This window comes from Alligator mississippiensis, chromosome 5 (assembly GCF_030867095.1).
Source record: "Alligator mississippiensis isolate rAllMis1 chromosome 5, rAllMis1, whole genome shotgun sequence".
Classification (NCBI taxonomy): Eukaryota; Metazoa; Chordata; order Crocodylia; family Alligatoridae; genus Alligator; species Alligator mississippiensis.
Genome location: NC_081828.1, coordinates 36,937,596 through 36,961,463, shown reverse-complemented (window position 1 = coordinate 36,961,463; position 23,868 = coordinate 36,937,596). Strand labels below are relative to the sequence as shown.

The window sequence follows — 23,868 nt, the reverse complement described above, 5'->3', positions numbered from 1 at the left end:
GGACCCTGGCCTCTACATCAAGTGAAATTCAGCAAGGCCGGGGCTCAAGTTAGACCTTCCAGACCAGCCCGTCCCTTCTGCTGCTCCCTCTTCCTCGGTGCCCAGCAGACAGGGAGGGACTCCCCCCGGCGGTGCTGCTTGGTGCCAAGCTGCCGTCCCACAAAGTTGTGGGGGCAGGGGCGGCTCGGAGGGGGCAGCCGGTCCGTCAAGGCCGAGGCATGCCCCGGGCGGCAGGAGGAGGCTGGCAGCGTCCGTGCGCTCCCCGGGGCCGGGGCCGACCCGCAGTGCCAAACCTCGCAAGCCGCTAGAGGCGGCGGAGGCGGAGGAGGAGGAAGGCGCTGTGCCGGAGGCTGCTGGGGGAGCGCGGCAGGGGGAGGCTCGTCCTTTTTTGTAAAAAGCTCTTCGGAGAGGGGGGAGCTGCGGCTACCCCTCGGGCGGCGGCGGCACAGCGCTGCCCCTGCCCCTGCCCCGCGCACCGACGCTGCTCCGCGGGGGCGGCCCCCCAGTGCCCGAGCTGAGCTGCTCTGCGCTGGGGCAGCCGCCCCCGCCCCCGCCCCACGTGCGAGCGACCTGCGGCCCGGGACGCTGCCGCCACACGTGCTCCGTGCCGCCGCCGTCGCCGCTCGGGACCAGCCGCCCCCTCCCCCGGCGGATGCCGCCGCGGAGCGGGCGGAGCGCGCAGCCGGGGAGGGGGGCTGCTACGGCCGCCGGAGCCGGAGTGCATGCCGGCGGGCGCTCCTCTGAGCAGCATGCTTTACTTCCAGATGGTGATCATGGCAGGGACCGTGATGCTGGCTTATTACTTCGAGTACACGGACACTTTCGCGGTCCACGTCCAGGGCTTCTTCTGCTACGAGGGCTCGTACCGCAAGCCCTACCCGGGCCCGGAGGACAACAGCGCCGTGCCCCCGGTGCTCCTCTACTCGCTCGCCGCAGGGGTGCCCGTGCTGGTGGTAAGCAAGAGCGCGCCCCGCCGGCTCCCCACGTGCTGGCCGCGGGGCACGGGGCCGGGCCGGGGGCGAGGGGCCCATCCCTGCCCGGCGCCCGCGGGGAGCAGCGCTGAGGCTGCTCGAGGCTTCGCCTGCTCGCTCTGCTGCTGCAGCCACCATTTGCCCGGGGCTCCGGCTCCTCCTGCCCGTGTCCTTGCCTGTCGCCGCTGCTTCCCCGAGCGGCTCGTCTCGCTCCGCTCCAAGTGCCATCGCGTCCGGGACGGCCACAGCGGCCCTCTAAAACCTGGGCCAATACAGCCAATAACCGCCCCCCCCCCCCCCCCCAAAGCCTCCCGGGGCCATTTCCAAGGGACTCCACCATTGCTTCAAGTTTATTTTTAGCACTGCTTTTTTAAACTGCCTGCTGTTATTTAGCAAGCCCAGTCAGATCCCCCCTCCCCCCCTTTTGAGAGCTTATTTCTTTTTCTTTTTTCAAAGCATGCCTGTCAGTCACAGATCAATGGGCTACATAAGGAAGACCCAATAATGCTAACACCCACTTGCTGATCTTTCACTTAGGGAAAAGAAAAAAAAAAAAGGCTGTAGATTTATTTTGGGAAAAAGAAGTTGAGATGTAAAATGGAGTAGAGAACATTCCCCCGATGTAGTGTGCATGGTAGGCACAATTATTGGTGAGTGCACAAGGTAATCCCTGTGCAGGTTACTTTTGCAGGGTCCTCTGTGAATAAGATTGATATATCTATATCTATCTATCTATCTAGATAAATAGATAGATCTATGTGTATATATATATATATATTTTTAAATGGGATTTGTTTAGGTGGTTGTACCTGCTTAGGGGGAAAAATGCATGTGGGAAAGTAATAAAAACCGGTTTTGAAGTTGTGGACTAAATGGCCATGTCAGATGACAGAGGTATTGGCATCATTTAATCATCCATCCCTGACCATAATGTGGCAGATTCAGAGGAAATGTGAAGGGAATATGAGCCATTTTGGAGAGGACACGTGTAGAGCAAGAGAGAGAGCTTTATATATACATAAAGCCATGTAAAGGGGGGGGGGGGGTTGTAATCAAGGTGGGTTTTTGGGGGGGGGGAGGGGTTTGCAGCACTAAAGATCAGAGAGATCATATCAAATGAGAGTGAACTCTCAAGATTGTAATTATTCATTTCAGAAACAGATTCCCCCTTCAGGAAATCATTTTAAAAAACATATATGAGAGTAATTTGCTTCAGCATCCAAGCAGATTCTATCAGTAGTCCCTGAAGTCTAATTTCATTGTGCATTGTAGCACCATAATATTTCAGAATGTGCTAGATCTTCCAATTTAAAACCTCAGGGCCAAATTTTGCCTTAATAGTGAAGGCAGTGTGGTTGTGTAGATCTGGTGTTTTCCCTTTGGGGAGGCACTCTTTCTGGTAAAATTTGTTCTACAGGCTTTTCGTAGACCTACTACTACGAATTTTAACAAGACCTACTAAAATAAAAATGTCATTTTAAAAGCTATAGAAGAATTAAATAAAATTCAATGTTTTTAGATATTTTTTGCTCCTGATGCCCAAATGCCTTTTTATTTTAATTTTTTTAACTCTCCATTTTTTGCAGCATTTTGATAACTGGGGGAATTGTTGAAGGTTTAGCTGTTGTATGAGTTGGTAGTGACCCAGGATTTTTAATATCTGTCAGTCATTTGACATGCAACATCATAGCTTCATGTGGCACCCTTCTCAACAGTTTTGGGGGAAAAAAGCTAATGAATGATTTGGTGTGAACATTGAACTATTGTATCTCCCATAACAGAAGCACCCCTAGAGAAAGGTTGACACACATGGGTGGATAAGGTCATAGAAACTTAGTGTTGTTGTCTGTCGTGTATCTCTCCTTTGGGTAAGGAGAAGGTTTAAACCTCTGAAAACATCAGTCCTGCAACTTTAACCAACCATTAACTGAATTTTATTATTACACAAATTTAACGAAGAAAACTTATTTTGCAGGCCATGGACTAGGTCTGCCCAATTCATTCAGGGTTTTCATGTGATTGTATTTTAGTGCAATGTGCTGGCCCAGTCATGCATAATATGGATAATGCTCTTTTACTCTGATTTCTGCTTAGTCCATTTCTAAGACAGTAGTAGTAAAGCTATTGCTGTTTTTCATTCAAAGTGATTTGTATGCTGTGGATCATACTCAACAATGGTAGAGTCTACTCAGAGTTTTCACAGAGAGGAATTTGGCTTCATATAACTGAACATCCCTTTCTAACTTTTGTGTTCTACTATCTTCTGGGGCACAGTGTGCACATAGTCTCTCTCCAAAAAAATGAAACGTAAAGACCCAGAGAACTAAGTAGTCATGTCATATGACTAAAACTCTACATGTGTTGCTGAAGATGTAGGTCAAACATGGGGGCGTATTTCCATGAATAAAAGTGTTAATTTTTAAAAGAACATTGTTTTTCCATGACAACAAATCTCATAAATACAGTAGCATTTGTTAGTGTTGAAAAGATCCTTCTACCTGCAAAGTTTAACAGGAAACAAAGCAGTCACACTAACTACTACAACTTGTTGGAACTCTTGATCTCTCACATTGTTTTGATTAAAAAAAAAAAAATGGGCTGGAGGGAAGAGGAAGAATCATGGAAATTCTTGCAATATGTTTTTTTCCTCCCATTTTTCAGCCAGCATTGATCAAGTGCTCTTTTTCTTCCCTTCCCTCTCCCTCCCCTTCTTAAACTTACATTATTTCAACTCGGAAGAAGGCTGAGGAAATTTGCCTGGCCGGGAGGGGAGGACATCAGGTAAATTACTCTGATCCACACTGGTGCCATATGAACTGGAAAATACTCTGGGTAGCTAATGGAAGAAGCCTAACAGGGACTGTTCTTTCAGGAAAGAATTGGGAAGGAGCCAAGGTGGGTTTGTCTGCATGGCACAATGCAGTGTCCTTCTTTCAGGGCTAATTCAGGTGCCAGACACAATCAGTGCAGTCTAGGCAAGCTAGTGCAGGGCTGTTTTTTGGGCAAATGTATTAGGTGCAATTTCTTTTAATATGAATTGGGTGGAGGCTTCCCTCTATCAATTTTTTTTAAAGTTTTCTAAGTGAGGAGCTGAGTGGGACGCCCAGTGGCTTTCCTCTCTCCAGTCTTTCTGTTGCTGAGGCGGTGGGTTAAGAGGTAGCCACCATCAGGCTCACCAGATTCTGGTGAAACCTGTAACCATATGTGTATTGTTTTGATTTAAACAATTTGTGACACGTTGTCAGAACATCTATTGAGAGTCGCATAATAATTTTAAACATCATACAGACTGTGTTGCTGTTAATGAGAAGTTCTTTTGATGTCTTATTCAGTTCAGTAAGAAACAATTCATCAACTATACTTATGTACATTAGGGCTGTGCAAAATTTCTCCCAGCGTTTCGTTTTGAAGCTGTTTCAACACTTTTCAAGCTCAAAAAAGCAAAATCGAAATGAAACAAAAGGCTTAGAAACAGCTTTGAAATGAAACAAGGGCACTCAAAACATTTCAAAAGTTTTGAAACATTTAGAGTTTTGAAGCTGGGCTTACTTAGCTTAAGCACCGGTTCCAGACAGCAGCCTCCTCCCATCCAGCACACAGATCTGGGGGCTCGCACCCCTGGGAGGGCTGCTGGTTGTGCCAAACTCCTCCTGGAGGTGCGAGCCCCTGGATCTGTGCTGGAAGAAAGGAAGCTCAGGCTGTGGCAGCAGCAATCTTCTCCGGTGCTGGGAGGGAGGAGGAGATCCTTGCTTCAGTAGCAAGCAGTGAGTTAGCGGAGCAGAGTGCCCCAGACAGCTCAGAGAGTATGCTGGGATGCTGGGGGAGTCTGGTTTGTCTTAAACCTGCAAGGGGTCTGGGACAGACATTGCATAAACTGGTAGGGCTGTGTGAAATTTTGCTGGGTGTTTCATTTCAAAGCTGTTTCAACACGTTTCAAGCTCAAAACAGCAAAATTGAAATGAAACAAAAGGCTTTGAAACCGCTTCGAAACAAAATGAGGGCACTTGAAATGTTTTGAAAGTTTTGAAATGTTTTTGAGTTTTGGAGCTGGGCTTACTTGGCTGTAGCGCCGGTCTCAGGCGGCAGTGGCAGCCTCCTGTCATCTGGTGTGTAGATCCGGGGGCCCACACCCTCGGGAGGAATCCGGCACAGCGCCACAGCTCTCCCAGAGGTGTGGGCCCTCGGATCTGCGCGCTGGATGAGAGGAGACTGCCGCTGCCTGCAAGTGTCACAAGTTTTGCTTTCACCAGTTCGAGGTGCTGTTTCCCAGAAGTGTTTGCACCTATCTCCTTGAAACTTGGCAGGCTTCATGCCCTCAGAAGGGGCTACCATCCCTGCAGTTTTTTGTCCACATCAGACAAGAAATGACAAAGTTTGGGGCATTTTCATGATTCCCCATTATAGCCTATGAGCAAAATGTCAAAACTCGTTGAAACAGCGAAACAGTTTTGACGAAACGAAATGGGACAGTGCTTCGAGATGAAATGAAACACTGTCCCTTTGAAATGGCGAAATGGATGTTGAAACAAAACAATGGTGTTTTTCACAGCCCTAATGTGCACCTAGGGCCAGATTGGTTTTAATGGGAATTTTGGTATCTACTTTGAAGTTAGACACCTAAAATATCTTTTTGGATTTGGTCTCTAATGACTTAAAGAGTGGAGGGGCTGCACCTGTTATTGCCATTGAAAGGAGGGAATACAGTTGTTGAAGGCCTATGTTGAAATCCAACTTTTTCTCTGCAGGCTGAGGAAAAGTCCAACCCCAGTGAGTTCCCCATGCTATACTTATTTTAGAAGGGTTCCATGCAGTTGCGGGAGAATGTGCTATATGACACCAAAGTTCACGGGATGTCATATTGGGTCAAGTCTCCAGACCATTTATTGCAGACTGCACTATTATGAAAATTTCCTTCTTTAAGTTACCTTTTTGTAGAGGAAAAATTATGAGATAGATAAGAAGATTGTGAATGAACAGGTATATTGTTTGCATTAAGAGATTTAAGGTACATCATAAAGTGCACCCTAAGAATACAGTGATATGCCAAATTTAGAAGATATAGATAGTAAAAGTACAGTGACATCCCAGTAGAAGAATGTAAATGGCTCCAGTGACGTAGTTCTGAGATCAAAGAATCTGAAGATTCAGTAGATTATCATTAGAATTCGTGGGTTTGATCTCTCTCTCGTCTTTCACTGTGAGTTAGGGATGAAATTGTAGAACTAACTGAGGATTTTTTTTCTTTTTGGTTAAAGTTAGGAATATCTAGTCATGTCAGTATACCTAGGATATATTAAATTTTTTGTTATATCTTGAAGTAAAATTTAATGGTGAAAAGAAACATTTCCTTGATTGATTCTATTTAAAAATCTAAAAAGGCATAGACATGATAGTTTTGTGTTCAGTGCTATTTAAACCATTTTTCAACGTGCCAGTTTTTGCTCAGCAGGCTGGTTGCTTTTTTAGACTTGTTATGACAGATGCAGTTTGAGAAATCTACGTCAATCTAATCCTTTTAACTTTCAGTGGGAATGATTTGTAGAATTCTCCGGCTAGTTGTTCATGGGCCTTTAAAATCTAAAAAATGATCTGTTTTGCGCCATTTCTTTCTGGTGCAGTATTTTAACAGCATTTGCCAAAGGTCAGAATGATTAACCGAACTAAAGAATGATTTTAAAGAATACACATACTAATGTAGGTCATCCTAATATGACAAAATTATTTAAGCAGATAATCTGTGTAAAACAATGGGTGATTATTGAAGTTATAATGTATATGGACTGTTTTATTTAAAAAAATAGAAGATAATGACACACTTTTATTGAAACATTGTATAAACAGCTTTATTATGCTAACATTATTTGCTTTTTATATCCAAATAATAAGCAGATGATTACAGTACTTATTCATAAAATATACACTATTTGCCCAGACAGATTCTAAGCATATTCACATTCTCTCTCTAAATCAATTAGAGTAAGTAATTTTTATTTTAGCATAATCGTCTTAATATTAGAGACAGCATATTGTATTTTTAGTAGTCTGCATGAACCTTCATTGGCTTAGCCTAAACTGATAATGGACATAAGATATTCCTAGCTGAGGCTAAATTACATACAGCTTGTTGTCACACCTCTTCTGAAGCAACATTTTCTGGATCTGGCAAAAAGCTTTTTACATTTGTTTTTGTTCCATGTGGAACTTGCTACTTATCTATAGTTTACCAGTATCTGAACTGTGAATACGCTTTGATTAATTACAAGAAGAGGGATCTCATAAACATTCATGAAGCTCTGCTGTTTCTTCAGCATATTTATTCCTACAAGTTGTCACTATTTTAGTTGCTCAGACCTATGACCACTAACAGTAATTTTAAGTGTTTGAAGGATGTAGGCCTTGATATATGTGCTGTATAGTAAACAGACCTCATATCTAAAAGTTATAAAGGTTGTACACAGAGTTTATTTTCTAAAAAATAGGTATAGCTGCTATGGGATGGGAGATAATGGAGCTTATTCCCTTATCCATTTATTTCTATCTTGTTGATAACACTTTCAAAACTGGTTGAAGGTCTTCTTGTACCCTTATGCTTTTTTTCCTGGGACTGCTCTTGCTTTTCAAAGTTGGGTATTTTCAAAATGTTTTTGTAAAAGCATAGCTCTAAATTCACTAATAAAAGTGATAGAGTAATTTAGTGTAGTCCATTTAAAAAAAAAGAAGAGTTACTAGTTTAAACCCCTAAAATTTTATCACAAAAGTTTTTCCTTTAATTTCCTTGGTGAAGCATAAAATGGAATGAAAAGTCCTTTAGGATTCAAGTTTTGGGGGAAAAGAAATCCTGAGTTGTGTCCTTAGTGACCAGAATTCATTGTTCCATGGACAAGGAACTTCATGTCATGAGGAAGGATTCTAGTCTCTTCTCATTGATCAAATCCTCAGAGCCAGAGGAGCCCCTTTTACACTTTACACCAAGTCCTTCATCCACCTTGGTGTGTCGATTCTTTTTATTCCCCCTGGTGTTGTCCTTGGTACCAAGCAGGTTTGTTTCTGTTACTTTGAGCACTTTGGTACCATCTGAGAAATCCAAAGCAGAAGAAATCAAATCCTTGATGCTGGAGAAATTTTTAATTGAATTGGGTTCATGTCAAAGACACTGAGTTCCATGTAGACACCTTCCACTGTCTTTTCCAGTGTTTCTGTAAATGTCCACGTTCATATTGAATGGTTGGTCAGAATTAAGGCAGGCAGAAAATTTCCTTGAAAAATACAGAAGTCACATTTAATGGCCTCCTGTGGTGCTGACAAAGGTACTTCAGTAAAGATGCATATTTACCCATTACATTGTGTGCATTTTACTGAGTTTTTCTGCTCTTAAGCTTTTTAGAATGTGAGCTAAAATTAATTTCCTTGGGCCCTTTTCAGGGTTAGGCTTAGTCAGTGTTACCTATAAACCTACAGCTTTTATAGTCTTCAATAGATCCTCTTGTGAGATCTGGTGAAACAGTCTGCATATGCTGTTCAGGCAGAGATCTAATGATTCCTTTTTAGTGTGAAGGAGGCTCCTCTCATTTGATTCCTTGGGATCAAAAGCCAAGTAAATGGGGTAGGTAGAATAGTGAGGCATACTTGTCTCCTAGCTCTTTTTAACAGGTGACAAAGTGCCAGCCTCTGATGTATTTGCAGAAACACCTTCTATGTTATAGAAAGATTTTTAGGTGTTGGTTACCTACGAGAGCCCTCTAGGGGGTCAGTCAAAATTTGGATATGTCCAGATTTTTTCTCAAGACAGCAGTAAGTAAAACTGTACTCTGCACCTGCCACTGTAGTCTCTGAACATCTCCTGGTGGCATCTCAGAAATAAACCTATATCATTTTATGTCCATCTCTGTTAGAAACCCTGCACTCAAATGCTGTATTCTAAAATCAAGTGAAAATGGTTTTTACTTTTAAAAGAAGCAGAATCTTCCACCTTGATATGACCTGTTCAAGTAGTTCTAGAATATCTTTGATTAGCTAAAGCTTCTTTTTTTCCCCCAAGTGGCTTATCTGAAGACATATTTGACAGTTATTAAGACTTTACACAAGAAAGTAGGTAAGATTCTTGTTGCTCATCCTCTAATCAAATCATTCCTGCAGGGCCCCTTCATCTTTATCCCCTGTTTAATGCAAAAAAGCAATCCTGAGAGAAAATAATATCAACCTATGGAAATTAACTGTTTAAACAAACCATGGAATAGCTTGCTATATTTTGTTTGCTGAAATTAGCTTTAGTCTTAGTAGTTGTCTCATCCAGACAGATTAATATGCACAGATTACTATGCTCTTTTGTCTGTACAGCACATTCACCTGTTTATAGTCTTCTGTAAGGGTAAAACATTTTTTCCATTCTTGACCAGAGTTTTGCCCAAAGTACTTTCCGGATTACATGCAACCCAGCAGCCTTCACAGTATTAATTTCTTGCCTATTGTAATCTTTCATTCTTGTATTTTGAGGGGGAAAAGTCAGGGGTTTTTTGCAAGCCATGTGTAAAACATGCTGCCAATTTCAATATGCCAAGTGCAAGGTGTTTCAGAAAGTTTCCTCATTTCTCTTCAGGAGATGATGATGAAACCCAGGGGAAACCTAAACCTTGTCACTGTCTGTGTGACTGGGTGATTGCTTTGCAACGTTGTATACAAGAAAAGTTTCACTATCAAAGTATTGTAGCTTTCAAGACTTCCTTATTGACCAGACCTGTTATACCTGTTGGCCTGCTGGAACTGGTATATGAACAAATCCATTGCTTGAGTCTGATTCTACCTACATACATATCCCTGTGAAAAACTATGTATCCACTGGAATTATAACCAGAAAAAACAATAAAGAAACAGTATAAAACTATCTTTTGGAGTTCTTCTGTGATGATTTTTTCCTATGGTATTTTGATGACATAGTTATAGAAAGTGGTGGGATTTGATATTTTGGGGTGATTGCCTTGCATTGGAGCAACTGCATAGTTAAACCACAAAAGGAATTCATATTTTCATTGTACTTCCTATGCCTGGCACTTAGAAATGCAACAAACTCTGGACCCTTTGAAAGGATGTATAGATATAAGCAGTAAACAGATGTGAACAAGGAGGACAGGATTCTTGGTCTGCAATAGTTGAACGCCTGTCTGTCCTTAAAATGGTACACTTATGGTTATAGGATATATTGTTATTTTACTAATCATATGTGTGAATTCCCAAACCACATGTTAAAGTGAAAACTATATACTAGGCTGAGTAACTAATATTCATTGTGCACTGGCATAAAATGGAGGATTTGCATGTCTATATGATATGCAATAAATTAGAATAAACATAGAATCATAATAAGTTTTATTGAATAGGGTTTTTGTTTGTTTGTTTGGTTTTTTTGCCTTAAAACTCTATGATATTTAAAACTTTGGAATTTATACACTGATCTGGCAGATGCTTCTCAAATGGATGCCAGACAACATATATGAAAATTTCATCATACATGGCTCTAATACAACTAATGAGTAACATGTTTTGGGGGATGTATAAACAAGTCTAGTTGAAACTGAAATGCCACTTCTCCAAAACATAAATTAGTATAATATTCTATTTTAAAAATGAATAAGCTTTATAACTTTGTATATTTGAATATATTTTGAATAATCAATATTTTTAATATAGTGGATATTTTTATAGTATTAGGCTTTAATATTGTGGTATGTATAAGTGGCATGGGCTAGTGGATAGTACATGGGGCAGGGAGTGAGAAAACTAGAATTTTATTCTTAGCTGTGATTAACTTACTGCTTTTGACTTTGGGCAAGCCCTGTTCTTCCCTATAGCTGAGTTTTCCCCATCTGTAAACTGCAGATCATACTTACTTTTTTCTTCCTTTTACTTTTTCACTCCAAGACATCCTCATTTACAAGCTAAGGAGATACCTACTAGACAAAAGTACTGTAAAGTGGATATATAACTGGTTGGCTTATTATACACAGCAAGTAGCCCTCAATGTCTAATTGGGAGGAGGTATCAAGTGGGGGATCCCCAAGGGTCTATCCTGAGTCTGATGTTGTTCAGTATCTCCATTTAATGATTTGGATGAGATTGAGTGCATGCTGAGCACATTTGTGGATGAAACCAAGTTGGGTGGAGTTCCAGAGGGCAGGGCACTCCAGAGGGCAGGGCTAGGACCCAGAGTGACCTGGAGAGATTGGAGAGTTGGTCTGCAATCAACCAGTCAACGAGATGAGATTAAACAAGGACAAGTGCAAAGTCCTGCATGGGATGAAATAACCACATGCATAAATACAGCCTGGGGAATGGTGGGCTTGGCTGCAGGACTGTTGAGAAGGACCCAGGGGTTATAGCGGGACATAAATTGAATATGAGCTGACAGTGTGCTCTTACTACAAAAAACAACCAAACAGCAATCCTGGGTTGTATTAACAGGAGTGTCACTTTCAAAACAAGGGAAGTGAGATAGCCAGCATGGTTCTGTTGTGGGTAGGTCTTGTCTGACCAATCTCATTTCCTTCTATGACCAGGTGACGCATCACCTGGACAAAGGAGAAGAGGTGCATATCATATTTTTGGACTTCAAGAAAGCCTTTGACCTGGTGTTCCATGATGTCTTCATGGAAAAATTGGGGAATTGCAGCCTCGACAATATCATGGTCCGAGGGCTGGGGCCCTGGCTCAGTGGATGGACCCAGAGAGTGATAGCTGATGGAACCAAATCCAATGTGGCGCATGGTGACCAGTGGCATCCCCCAGGGATCTGTTCTTGGACCTGTACTCTTCAATGTGTTTATAAATGATCTGAACTCTGGTGTCAGAAGCGAACTGGCTAAGTTCGCTGATGACACCAAGCTATGGGGAAGCATGGACACCCTAGAGGATAGGCTGGCAAACCAGGCTGACCTCGACAGGTTTACAAGGTGGGCAGATCAAAACCTGATGACATTTAACACTGAAGTACAAGGTGCTCCACCTCAGGAAGCAAAACTCACACCACACTTACAGGCTCGGCAGTGCTACACTCACTAGCACCACAACAGAAAGAGACTTGGGGGTCATGATTGACCACAAGATGAACATGAGCCACCAATGCAATGCCGCAGCCAGCAAAGAGAACAAAACTCTGGCTTGCATCTACTGACCCAGGAAGTCATCCTCCTACTTTACTCGGCCTTGGTAAGACCACAGCTGGGATACTGTGCCCAGTTCTGGGCTCCACAATTCAGAAAGGATGTGGAGAAGCTTGTGAGAGTCCAGAGGAGAGCCACACAAATGATCAGAGGACAAGAGAGCAGGCCTTATGAGGACAGGATGAGAGACATGGGACTCTTCAGCCTGGAAAAGCTGGACCCGATGGTCTTACGAGGTCCCTTTCAGCCCTAATGTCTATGAAATCTATGAAGTGATTGCTCTGCTCTATTCAGTACTGGTGAGGCCTCATCTGGCACAATTTTGGACCCCATACTTCAAGAAGAATGTGGACAATTTGGAAAGAGCCCAGAGCAGGGCAACAAAAATGATTAGGGGCCTTGGAGGCAAGACTTATGAGGAAAGTCTGAAAGAACTAGGGTTATCTAACCTGGAGAAGAAAAGACTGAGGGGGGAGATTTGATAGCAGTCTTCAAATACTTGAAAAACGATTTATAGAGAGTATGGAGATGGGCTTTTCTCTGTGGCTGTAGGGGACAAGACTAGGAGCAATGGCCTCAAGATACAGCAGGGGAAATTTAAGATGGAGATTAGGAGGAAATTTCTGACTATGAGAGCAGTCAGGCATTGGAACAGGCTACCTAGGGAAGTTGTGGAATCTACGTGTTTGGAAACTTTCAAAAGCTGGTTAGAGAGACATGTGGCTGGGGTGGTTTAGTCAGGGATGGTCCTGCCTTGAGTAAGGGGCTGGACTGAATGACTTTCTGAGGTCCATTCTAGCTCTTCTTTTCTATGATCCTAAAGCACTTCGAGATTTACAGTTGATAAGTTGCTATATCAATTGATGTGCTTGTTTTTATTTTCAATGTACTTGTCTGATAGACTTTCCTGCCCTCCACCCCCAGATGTATTCAATAAAGTAGTTCCCAACCCCACATTTAATATAATTTCATCCATGGGATAAGACGCAATACACACTAACAATACTGTACTTGCATGGTTCTAAATATGTGGTCCTTACTTAGATAAACTTTGCATACCGATTCCATATTACATTTTTAGAAAAAGAATGACAAAAACACTATAACTCCTTTTAAAATTCTGTTTCTATTTTTAAGCTTTTCCTCGATTCTTTTTGTTTGTTTGATCATTTGGAGTTAGGGAGAATGAATGAAAATCTCTTTCTCACAACCTAATAGGAGTGATTATAAAAAATGATAACACACACAGCCTTTCAAGAACTGAAGTGAGTCCATTAATGTGGTTTGCTGATTCTCTTACTTTGCCTACCTGACGTGCCTGTAGGTCACATGCTGTCACTAAGCAGGATCTGAGTCACAATTTCATTGGCATTCAAACTCTATATGCTGTCTTGTTATTTAGTCAGTTTATAGTTCGACTTTTGTAAGTCAAGAATTAAATATTAGAATCAATAAGCGATGCTTAGTTTTGGGTAGTAATAATAAATTGTATTGCATATCTTCAGGATAACACTAAAATGGGACCTTACTTGCTAAAGTATGTCCTTATGTCTACCCCTACTTAGGACAGCCCATAAGTATGTGCTTACAGTGAGGTGTGTCTTTATGTAGATAGGGCTTGGGGCTGGAAGAAGAATCAGTCATACTCCTGCCTCTACTATTGGCTTGGAATGACCTTTAGCCAGTCAGTTTCCTACTTGTGCCTTGGTTTCCCCATCTGTAAAATAGGAGTGATGTTACTGACCTCTCTGTAAGGTACTTTGGGATCTATGGTTGAAAAGTACTGTGTAAAAGTTAGGCGCTGTATTCCATCAGTATCAAAAGGACTTAAGTATGTGTTTAACACTGATCAATAGAATTGCTATCCTCAGTCAAGTCCTAACATATTTGAATAGATCAGTGTTTTTTTTTTATAGAAATATTTTGTAGTAATTTTTAATGAGAGGTCTGTAATTCTCATTTAGGCTAAAACTTTATTCAGTTAATACTCCCTAGGGCTGCATGAACATAGCAACATACTCACAGCAAAAATGTCTCTCAAACTAGAGATCAAAATCTGTGGTGAATTTAAGAGAAAAAGGGAACATCTACACATGTTGTTAATGCTATAAAGGCTTACTGCACAGTAAAACACTGCAGTAAGCCTTCCCAGGACACGGCTACACGTGCTCCCTGTTTTGTGAAAAAATCTGCTCCCAATGGGATCAGCCTGGTACAGGGCTGTTCCTACTTTGCTTTGGCCCCCTGCAGCAGCCAGGGGAAAATCCAGACTCCCTAGCCTGGGGGCTCTCAGGGAGCATGGGGCCGGTCCCCATGTGCAAGGGGCCAGGAGAGCTCTGCCAGCTGCAGTGGCAGCTGTCTCCTTGCTCCATACACATTGGGAAGGGTCCTGATGTGCAAGGGACCAGGAGCCAGCTGCCACTGCTGAGCTGTCCCAGCCCCCTGCATATGGGGACAAGTCCTATGCCCAGTGGGACTTCCCCATAGCCGGGGACTGGCAGGAACCTGTCTTGCTTCTGAGGCAACTCCCAGCCAGCCCACAGCTGGGCAGGGATTTCCCTGTGCAGCCTGGGGCTGGCTGGGAGCTGTCCCACTTCTGGTGTTCTCAGTCTTCTGCGGTCCCCTAGTGTTGGGGTTGACCAGGAGCAAATTTGCTTCTGGTCAGCATCTACTGCGCAGTTAGCTACTACCTGTAAATACAGGTATCAAACTAACACTGAAGTCTGTAGACCAATTTACAATGTAGTAAATGGTCTGCTCATGTAGACGGTGATACTTTACTGCACAGTAGATTACTGGTCAGTATAATGTCTCATGTAGACGCACCCGAAGTCACCTTTTGTAATCCTCTAGGCACAAGCACACCAAAAGAGAGAGAGAAAAAAATTGCTTCAGATTAAAATATAAAACAACCTTTTAATTAATGCAACAACTATGAGAATATAATGAGCACTCTGTTGCACACCTGCTTTAGGATGTGTTCATTAACACGTTGTGCTTTTTCTACTCTCCACTGATTTTTCTCCTTTCTTGATGGTACTATTGCATACAGATGTTTTAAATGTCCCTTTAAAAATGAGGCACAGATATAATAGTTCAAGTGAAAGATGTTAAAAATTATGTAAACTCATCATTAGTAATGTTGGCTCTTCTCCTTATTCATGCATTGGTATTTGTAACTGCATTGCTATGCACTGGTATATCTAAAGAAATAGATTTTTATGCATAATTAAAAAATAAAACTTTTTTTTATATTTTAGTACAATAGTTTGCATATGAAAATAAATGTTACTGAAACATTGTGTAGTCTCAAGAGACAGGTATCTTTGGTTGAAGAAATTCCTCAAATCTTTTAGGAGATGAGGAGAAAAAGTATTGTTTAAATCCACAGCAGGTAAATCAAATACAAACAATGTCCTTAATGGATCTTGAGTAGGAAAAGACAAATATGCATTATAAATAACTTTTAAAGCAATGTAGCATATTGACGTGTACCTAAAACATCATTTACCTGACAAACAGCAGCCCCCTCTGTTTCCACCATGATGCAAACACTTGGCTAATTTTTTCCCTGACATAATTCACCTGAAGTCAGTGAAGATGAATCAGGGCCTCAATATACCCTTGGGTCTACAATTTGAATAAATTTTCACAAACTGCCATAAAAATATGACTTAATTTTTCTTTTTCCCTTAATTTTCTTTTTCCATCAAAATTTCTTCCTCTTTTTTTTTCTTGTTTTAGGGCTCAGTATTACTTGACCTATATACTTCAAATAAGGGGCAGCTTGTAATCAAGCTATCCTAGGGGAAGACCAAGAACCAGACTGAGTTCTCTGTTTCAATCTTTATTTATTTATTTATTTATTATTCCCTTGAGTTTGTGAATGTAATCTGCACTGTCAGGTGCAGATTACTTCCTCTGTTTTTGTTGGATTGTCTGTGTTGAAAAATTACATTACAAAACAGGAAAGAAGGAGTTGGAACTGACTTTGGTCCTCTCACTTGTATAGGGAAAGAGTAGTGATCCTTTGATGTCTTGCTTGCTTGCTTATGATCCTCCTTCTGTGGGACAGCAGCATAGTCAGGGTCACAATCTGCTCTGGAATAAAGTAAGTTTCCAGTTCTTTGAAAGGGTCTTGTTTCTGATGTATTCATATACATTTATTTAAATGCGGTACAAAGTGACATAAGGTCAGGAGAAACATCAGAATAGAGCCCAAGAAGTGTTTTATAGTTTGAGGAACAGAGCAGAGAATTCTGTGGAATCTGTGCCCTGGAAGGAGTGAAAGCCATGTTCAGTGAAATGGCCCTTTTAATCACCCAGGCTAAAAGAAATAAAGCTGGAATACCAAAAAGGAAGTAGTTCTTTTTTGTGAATTATTAATATTTAAAATGTATAGGCAAGTAGGTAATACCTGAAAGAATTAGTTCATTAGGACTGAATATTGAAAAAGGTCATAATATCATTAAACACATAAAAATAGCCAGTACTGTAGCCCTGAATTTTCAGTATACCTAGAATTCCTGTTTCCCATGAGGGCTTTATTCTCCTAAGAATGAGAGAGATAAAGACCAATGGTAGTTGAAGCATAATGCACATGCACATGCACGTGTGCACACACCCACCTTTAGTACCTGCATTTTAACATATCCATTTAGTTTCTTCACAGACAATCAGGCAAGTCATGTCTACGCCGGGGTTCATCAATGTCAAAACTCTCCAAGACCTACAATTTTTACACAAATACATTATCTTCATTAAAAGTCCAGTCTCTGTTCACTAGTTGAAATTTCATCAAGATATCTGATATATCCAAACACATCCAGTTACTATTATTTTACATCCAAATATGAAGAATATTTCTTGATAGGTAATCCCTGTATGTGCATAATTTTATTAAGTAGGAAGATACATAAACAAACATTTAAGAAAAGTAATGAGGCTTACTCAGCTCCCTTGGCATATAGACTTTTCAGAATAATCTTGTCTATGTCAGAAGAGCCGTTTTATACTTCACTGCTTTCATGGTAAAAGCATGACTGCCTTCTCTTTCTCGTAAGCTTTGTCTACGCTTAGAAACTTACTAAAATGTTTCACTGTTGTTAAAGCTGATTCAAGTCCATTGATGGTAACACTAAAGAAGGCACTTGATTCCTCAAGTGTTGTATTTTGTATGTGGTCTAAACATGGTCAGACAAGCCAGTCCTTCCAGCAACACTTCTGTGGCCATCAGGATCCCTGGATATTTTAGCCTTCCTACTCGTGATAGCAGCAATGTAAAATGTAGATGTCTCACTAGGTTTCTCTGTTTTACAATAAATACATAAATTCAAAACATTATTGTTCATTTACTAATACAACTGCTAAAAAAGCTAGGTAAAAATGGTATGTAAGTTATGGCTATGAACTGGTCTATGAAAAGCTTGCAGCCACTGTTACCAGAAGTGATAAGTAACCATAATGCTCATGTTATAAATAACCCTCTCTCCCATTTCTGTGCCTTCATTAAAATTCTATCTCTAATAAACATCAGTTCACTATACTCATTTATTATAATAACATTCTCAAGGAGAAATAATTGGACACAGTGAAATTATAGCCCTTCAAGGCTGAAGCAAGAGGGCTGCAGGGGAATGGTCTTACGTTTGTATCTCTGCTTACTTCTTATTAATCAGCCTGAAAACAGGTCTAATAGGAGATGAGGGACCTCTGGTTTCCTATGATTGGGTTCTATTCTGGTGACTAGATATTGATGACTTCTGGGGTGGGGGGAGTTCTCTTACTGACTACAATGGGACTTAGAATTAATGTGCTTTTTCTAGGTGTTGCATTTCCAGTAAAGATGCCAATCCTATTCCCTTTTTGGGGTTTCTCATCTCCTCTTCTAGTTTCTGTATGCATTAGAAATGTGTGTTCATCTAGCTGTAGCTTTACTGCTACAATTATGCGCAATGTATGGAATACTGTAGGAGAAGCTCAGACACAAGAGTTGAGATTACATGAATAATGCCATACATCATGTGTTTCTCATAGATGGAGTTTTAAAGTGTTCTTTCACTCGTCTCTAATTATATCTTGCACTTACAGAGAATTGTACAGAATGCTGAAGGTCAGAAGGAGTTATTCATAAAGGCTTCCTTTACTTCAGTTGAAGAGAATTACAAATACTCATGGGCAAACCTCAGATTTTTGGGGGGGTTCCCTTCTGATTTAACTGGTTTAAAATGTTACTTAGCCATTTATGAGGGTGTCTTGCTGATATTATTTGAGTCAGTTCTTTAGATAGCATTCATATTAGGCATTTATCTCCGTGCTTTATCTGAACTCTTTATTTTCTCTGATTTCTGTTGGTCTTAAGGGACCAATCCTGCCTTTGCTTAACTCAATGGGAATAAAGCCCTGAATATCTTTTAGTGATCTGGGCCTTTCTCATCTATCCCCATGAGAAATGCATCTGTAAAATTTGTGCAAGTTGAGATGGCAGTTCCAGTAAGAGGTTCCCAAGGAGGTCACACACGGCCACTCATTGATCTCCCCAGCCCTTGCGTAAATTGGACACACAAGTGACACCAGCCTCACCCTCCCACAGTCACTGATCTGACCCAGAATAGTTACCCTACACAGAGAGAGGCATTTGCACAGTAAATCAGTGGTCAGAACAAAAGTAATGTGTTCAGGTATTTGGAAAACTTTTGAAGGGGGAAATTAAATAGGAAAGTGCATGGAAGAAATGGAGACAATACATTTTAACTACATTTTGAAAAGGATGGGCAATGGCCAAGTTCCTGCAGATGTGCTGAAGTTCATTGCTAGACGTTTTCAAGTCATTAGTACCTTTGGTATGATAAGTACTGCCATTACCAGAGCATCCCACAAGAGGCAGAACTTTTGGAGAATGGGAAGAGAATGGTGTCACCTCAGCATTTCTGTTCAAGGAGGCTCTTCTCAGCCAGACTGGCTGACCTGCTCCACTGAGCTTTAAACTAAGCCCGCTGGGGGACGGGGGCACTACCGCCACTGCTGGCCCGCTGAGCAATCCTTGCAAAGCCAGCAGGTCAAGGCACTTAAGCGAGCCCACCCCTGCCCCAGCCCTAGTAAAATCTGTGGGCAAGGAAGGAGCCCCCCAGGGGACACTTGCCTGCCTCTACACAAATGCCAGGAGCTTGGGGAATAAGCAGAAGGAGCTCATCCTCCTGCTCAATGCAAATAATTATGATGTCATAGGGATAACGGAGACCTGGTGGGACTCCACCCATGACTGGACCACGGGTATAGATGGCTATACCCTGTACAGGAGGGATCGTGTAGAGAAAAGGGGCGGGGGTGTACCTCTCTATGTTAAGGAAAGCTACACATCCCTGCAAGCCGATATCGGTGACCAGGGTGGACGGCTGGAGACCCTCTGGGTTAAAATCCGTGGGGAACATGGCACAGGGGACACAATGGTGGGAGTCTACTACAGACCTCCCACCCAAAGTCCTGAGCTTGACCAGGAGTTTGCCCAGGAACTGGCTGAGGCCGCATGCTCCAGGACCATGGTTGTCATGGGTGACTTCAATTACCCGGACATCTCGTGGGAGGATCGCTCAGCAAAATCTGAGCGGTCGCAAAGCTTCCTCTTGTGCGTGGATGACCTCATCCTGACTCAAGAAGTCTATAGGCCAATGAGAGGCAAAGCGCTGCTCGACCTGGTACTGGCTACTGGGGATGACCTAGTCGGCGACCTAGTGATTGATGGGAAGCTGGGTGACAACGACCACGAGCTGATCACTTTCACCATCTGCCAAAAAGCTGGCAAGTCAGTCAGCAACACAGAAGTCCTTGATTTCAGGAAAGCCGACTTTGACAAGCTCAGGAGGCTTGTCAGTGAGGCCCTAAGGGACCATGACCCCAGGGAGAGGGGAGTTCAAGAAGAGTGGTTGCACCTCAAGGGAGCGATCCTCAATGCACAAGCTAAGTCTATTCCATCTCAGAGGAAAGGTATCAAGAGGGCACAGCAGCCCCCCTGGCTCTCCAGGGACCTAGCAGACCTCCTGAGGCAAAAAGAAAGGCCTAAAAAGGATGGAGGATGGGAGTCACCTCCAAGGAAGATTATTTTGCACTGGTCCGGTCCTGCAGGGAGCATACCAGGAAAGCCAAGGCTGCAACTGAACTCCAACTAGCTTTGAGCATCAAGGACAATAAAAAGTCCTTTTTCAGATATGTGGGGAGCCGGAGGAAAAGCAGGGGCAACATTGGACCCCTGCTGAACCAGATGGGGCAACTGACAACTGACGTCCAGGAAAAAGCCAACCTATTAAATGGGTACTTTGCGTCGGTCTTTCATCAGTCCCATGGGATGCCCATGCCCGCTACGGGACAGGGAAGTCCGGGTGAGGGTGATCCCCTGCCCTCCATTAATGCTGACCTCATGAAGGAACATCTTGAGAAGCTGGATACCTTCAAGTCAGCCGGCCCTGACAATCTACACCCCAGGGTACTCAAGGAGCTGGCGAGCATCATAGCCCAGGCTCTAGCACGGATCTTTGAAAACTCTTGGCGCTCTGGTGTCGTGCCCGAAGACTGGAAGAAGGCCAATGTGGTGCCTATCTTCAAGAAAGGGAGGAAAGTGGATCCGGCTAACTATAGGCCCATTAGCCTGACTTCTATCCCGGGGAAGATCTTAGAAAAGTTTATTAAAGAGGCCATCCTTAATGGACTGGCTGACGCCAACATCTTAAGGGATAGCCAGCACGGGTTTGTCGCGGGTAGGTCTTGCTTGACCAATCTCATTTCCTTCTATGACCAGGTGACCTATCACCTGGACAAGGGAGAAGAGATTGATGTCATATATCTTGACTTCAAAAAAGCCTTCCATCTGGTATCCCATGATCACCTCTTGGTGAAACTGGCCAATTGTCGCCTTGGGTCCTCCATGATCCACTGGCTGGAAAATTGGCTCCGTGGTTGGACCCAGAGGGTAGTAATTGATGGACTCATCATGGTGTCCTGTGACCAGTGGGGTCCCCCAAAGCTCTGTCCTTGGACCCATACTGTTCAACATCTTCATTAATGATGTGGATACTGGAGTCAGAAGTGGACTGGCCAAGTTCGCCGATGACACCAAACTTTGGGGCAAAGCATCCACACCAGAAGACAGGCAGGTGATCCAGGCTGACCTGGACAGGCTCAGCAAGTGAGCGAATGAGAATGGTGTTCAACGCCAATAAATGCAAGGTTCTCCACCTTGGGAAGAAAAACCCGCAGCATCCTTATAGGCTCGGCAGTGCTACGCTGGCTAGCACTATGGAAGAAAGAGACTTGGGGGTCATCATTGACCACAAGATGAACATGAGCCTGCAATGCGATGCTGTGGCTAGTAAAGTGACCAAAATGCTGGCTTGCATCCATAGATGCTTCTCAAGCAAATCCCGGGACGTCATTCTCCCCTTGTACTCAGCCTTGGTGAGGCTGCAGCTGGAGTACTGCGTCCAGTTTTGGGCTTCAGAATTCAAAAAGGATGTGGAGAAGCTTGAGAGAGTCCGGAGAAGAGCCACGCGCATGATCAGAGGTCAGGGAAGCAGACCCTACGATGACAGGCTGAGAGCCCTGGGGCTCTTTAGCCTGGAAAAGCGCAGGCTCAGGGGTGATCTGATGGCCACCTACAAGTTTATCAGGGGTGATCACCAGTATCTGGGGGAACATTTGTTCACCAGAGCGCCCCAAGGGATGACGACTAGGTCGAACGGTCATAAACTACTACAAGACCGTTTCAGGCTGGACATAAGGAAGAATTTTTTTGCTGTCCGAGCCCCCAAGGTCTGGAACAGCCTGCCACCGGAGGTGGTTCAAGCACCTACATTGAACACCTTCAAGCGCAAACTGGATGCTTATCTTGCTGGGATCCTATGACCCCAGCTGACTTCCTGCCCTTTGGGCAGGGGGCTGGACTTGATGATCTTCTGAGGTCCCTTCCAGGCCTAATGTCTATGAAATCTATGAAATATTTGCTGCGAGAAGCCTGTGTGATTTGAGGATGTTTTGAGAGCTGGGGAGTTCAGATTTCCAGGGACTTTCTGCCTCACACAAACCTCTGAGAACAAAGGGACTGGGCGGCATCCTTCAAGCTGTAAACTTTCCAGTGGGTGTGTGACTGGAATCTTTCACTGGATCCTGGTCAGGTACTTGTGGTAGATAAGGCATGTCAGTTTACATTTGGTTTTCATTGCAAGTGGAGAATTATAGCTTTGGGCTTAAAGAAATGTAAGGGCGTATGACTCTTGGAAACTGCCATTAGAAAAAAAAATCCTAACCATTGGAATGCTTAATTAATGCACCTTTTTTGAGTACATAGGATATATAAGGAGACACCAGTACTACAGCATACGGGATAAAGTCTGTGGCTATTCTGTAAAATCAGAGTACAGCAAGAGGGGTGTAATGAGTTAGGATATAGCCTGCTAGAAAGAAGTGTGACTCAATAACCTTAAAGTTGAATGGAAGCCTTTCTAGTGACTTTTGTAGGTTGGGGTGGAGGATCTGAGCCAAACCATTTCAATAGTTATACATGGGATTAATCTTCTTATGGGAAAGGACAAATTGGGGGGCCTTAAACAGATTGCCATTACCTCTTTATAAATGCTATGAAACTTTTAAAAGCCAAAATTATTAATCTAATGCAGTTGCATTGGTATTTTATAGTCAGACTGAGTTATATTCATACCTGATTGAAAATGGACAACTTCAGAAGATGTTGGTGAGCCTGAGGGAGAATATTAACCCTCACATATTCAAATTGCTGAGCAATTTTTTAGCCTCTGGGTTGCTAGTATTATTCCCTTCTAGTTTTGCATACATGAGTATTTCTACAACAATATTACAAATGCACTGGATTAGGCATGAATAAATCTTTCACCCTAGGAGTTTGGCACTCAGCAACCATGTTTATTTTGGGTATTAAGAGGAAAATGGCATACACAATTAGAAGTGGAATGGCCTGAAATCTTAGTACTCTAACTTTTGAATCGATGAATTTCAGCTTTCATGCTTTTCTTTGAATCCCAGTCAAATGTCTAATGTTGTAGGCTTATTTGTAGTGACCACTGATTTCTTTCTTTCTTTTTTTTTAAAACCATAAACCACTACACATCATCCTATTAATTCCATTTGTGGAACAAACTAGATTTATGTCCTTAATCTGGTTTGTAACATTATTATTATTCTATTCCAAACCAGAATATATAGCAAAAAGGTTTCTATATGTGTGTGTATGTTTATGGTGGAACTTTTTTCATAAAGGAAATGCCAGTTTATAAAACCTAACTTTTTTTCAGACATAGTTTCATTTTCAATTAATTTTCACTTCAAAAATATTGAAATTTTCAATGGTCTGCTTTTGATGTTTTTTTTAAACTAAAGTTTCTGATTCTATATGAAACCCACTTTCTTTTCAAAGTATAGGAATTTATTTTCAAGAAGTAAACTGGAAGATGAAAACTGAAATGAAGCATTTTCTTAGAGCCGAACTTTATTTTATTTTTAGTCCATGAGAATTTGAGATTTTGATTACCTGACCTGATTTTGGATAGAAAACATTTTCAAAATCTTAACATTTTTGATGAGATGGAAATAAAACCTCTTCCATTTAGCTTTGTTATAATGGCCTCCAGGAATATGACAATCAGAACAAGTTTCTTGTCCCAGTAACATGCACCTGTACCAGCAGCATATAATTGTGAGGCAGGAATTGAAAAATACCATGC

General features: G+C 42.3%; 1 protein-coding gene across 1 annotated transcript in view; it reads left to right on the top strand.

Annotated features, from left to right (window-relative positions):
* The first annotated feature begins 694 nt into the window (after positions 1-694).
* The window catches only part of PLPPR5 (phospholipid phosphatase related 5), a 72,061-nt gene continuing 48,887 nt past the window's right edge, over positions 695-23,868 (top strand). The window contains exon 1 of the mRNA XM_006263169.3: positions 695-953. Coding sequence (XP_006263231.1) covers positions 723-953 — 231 coding nt within the window. The 5' untranslated portion in view covers positions 695-722. The remainder of the gene's footprint in view (positions 954-23,868) is intronic.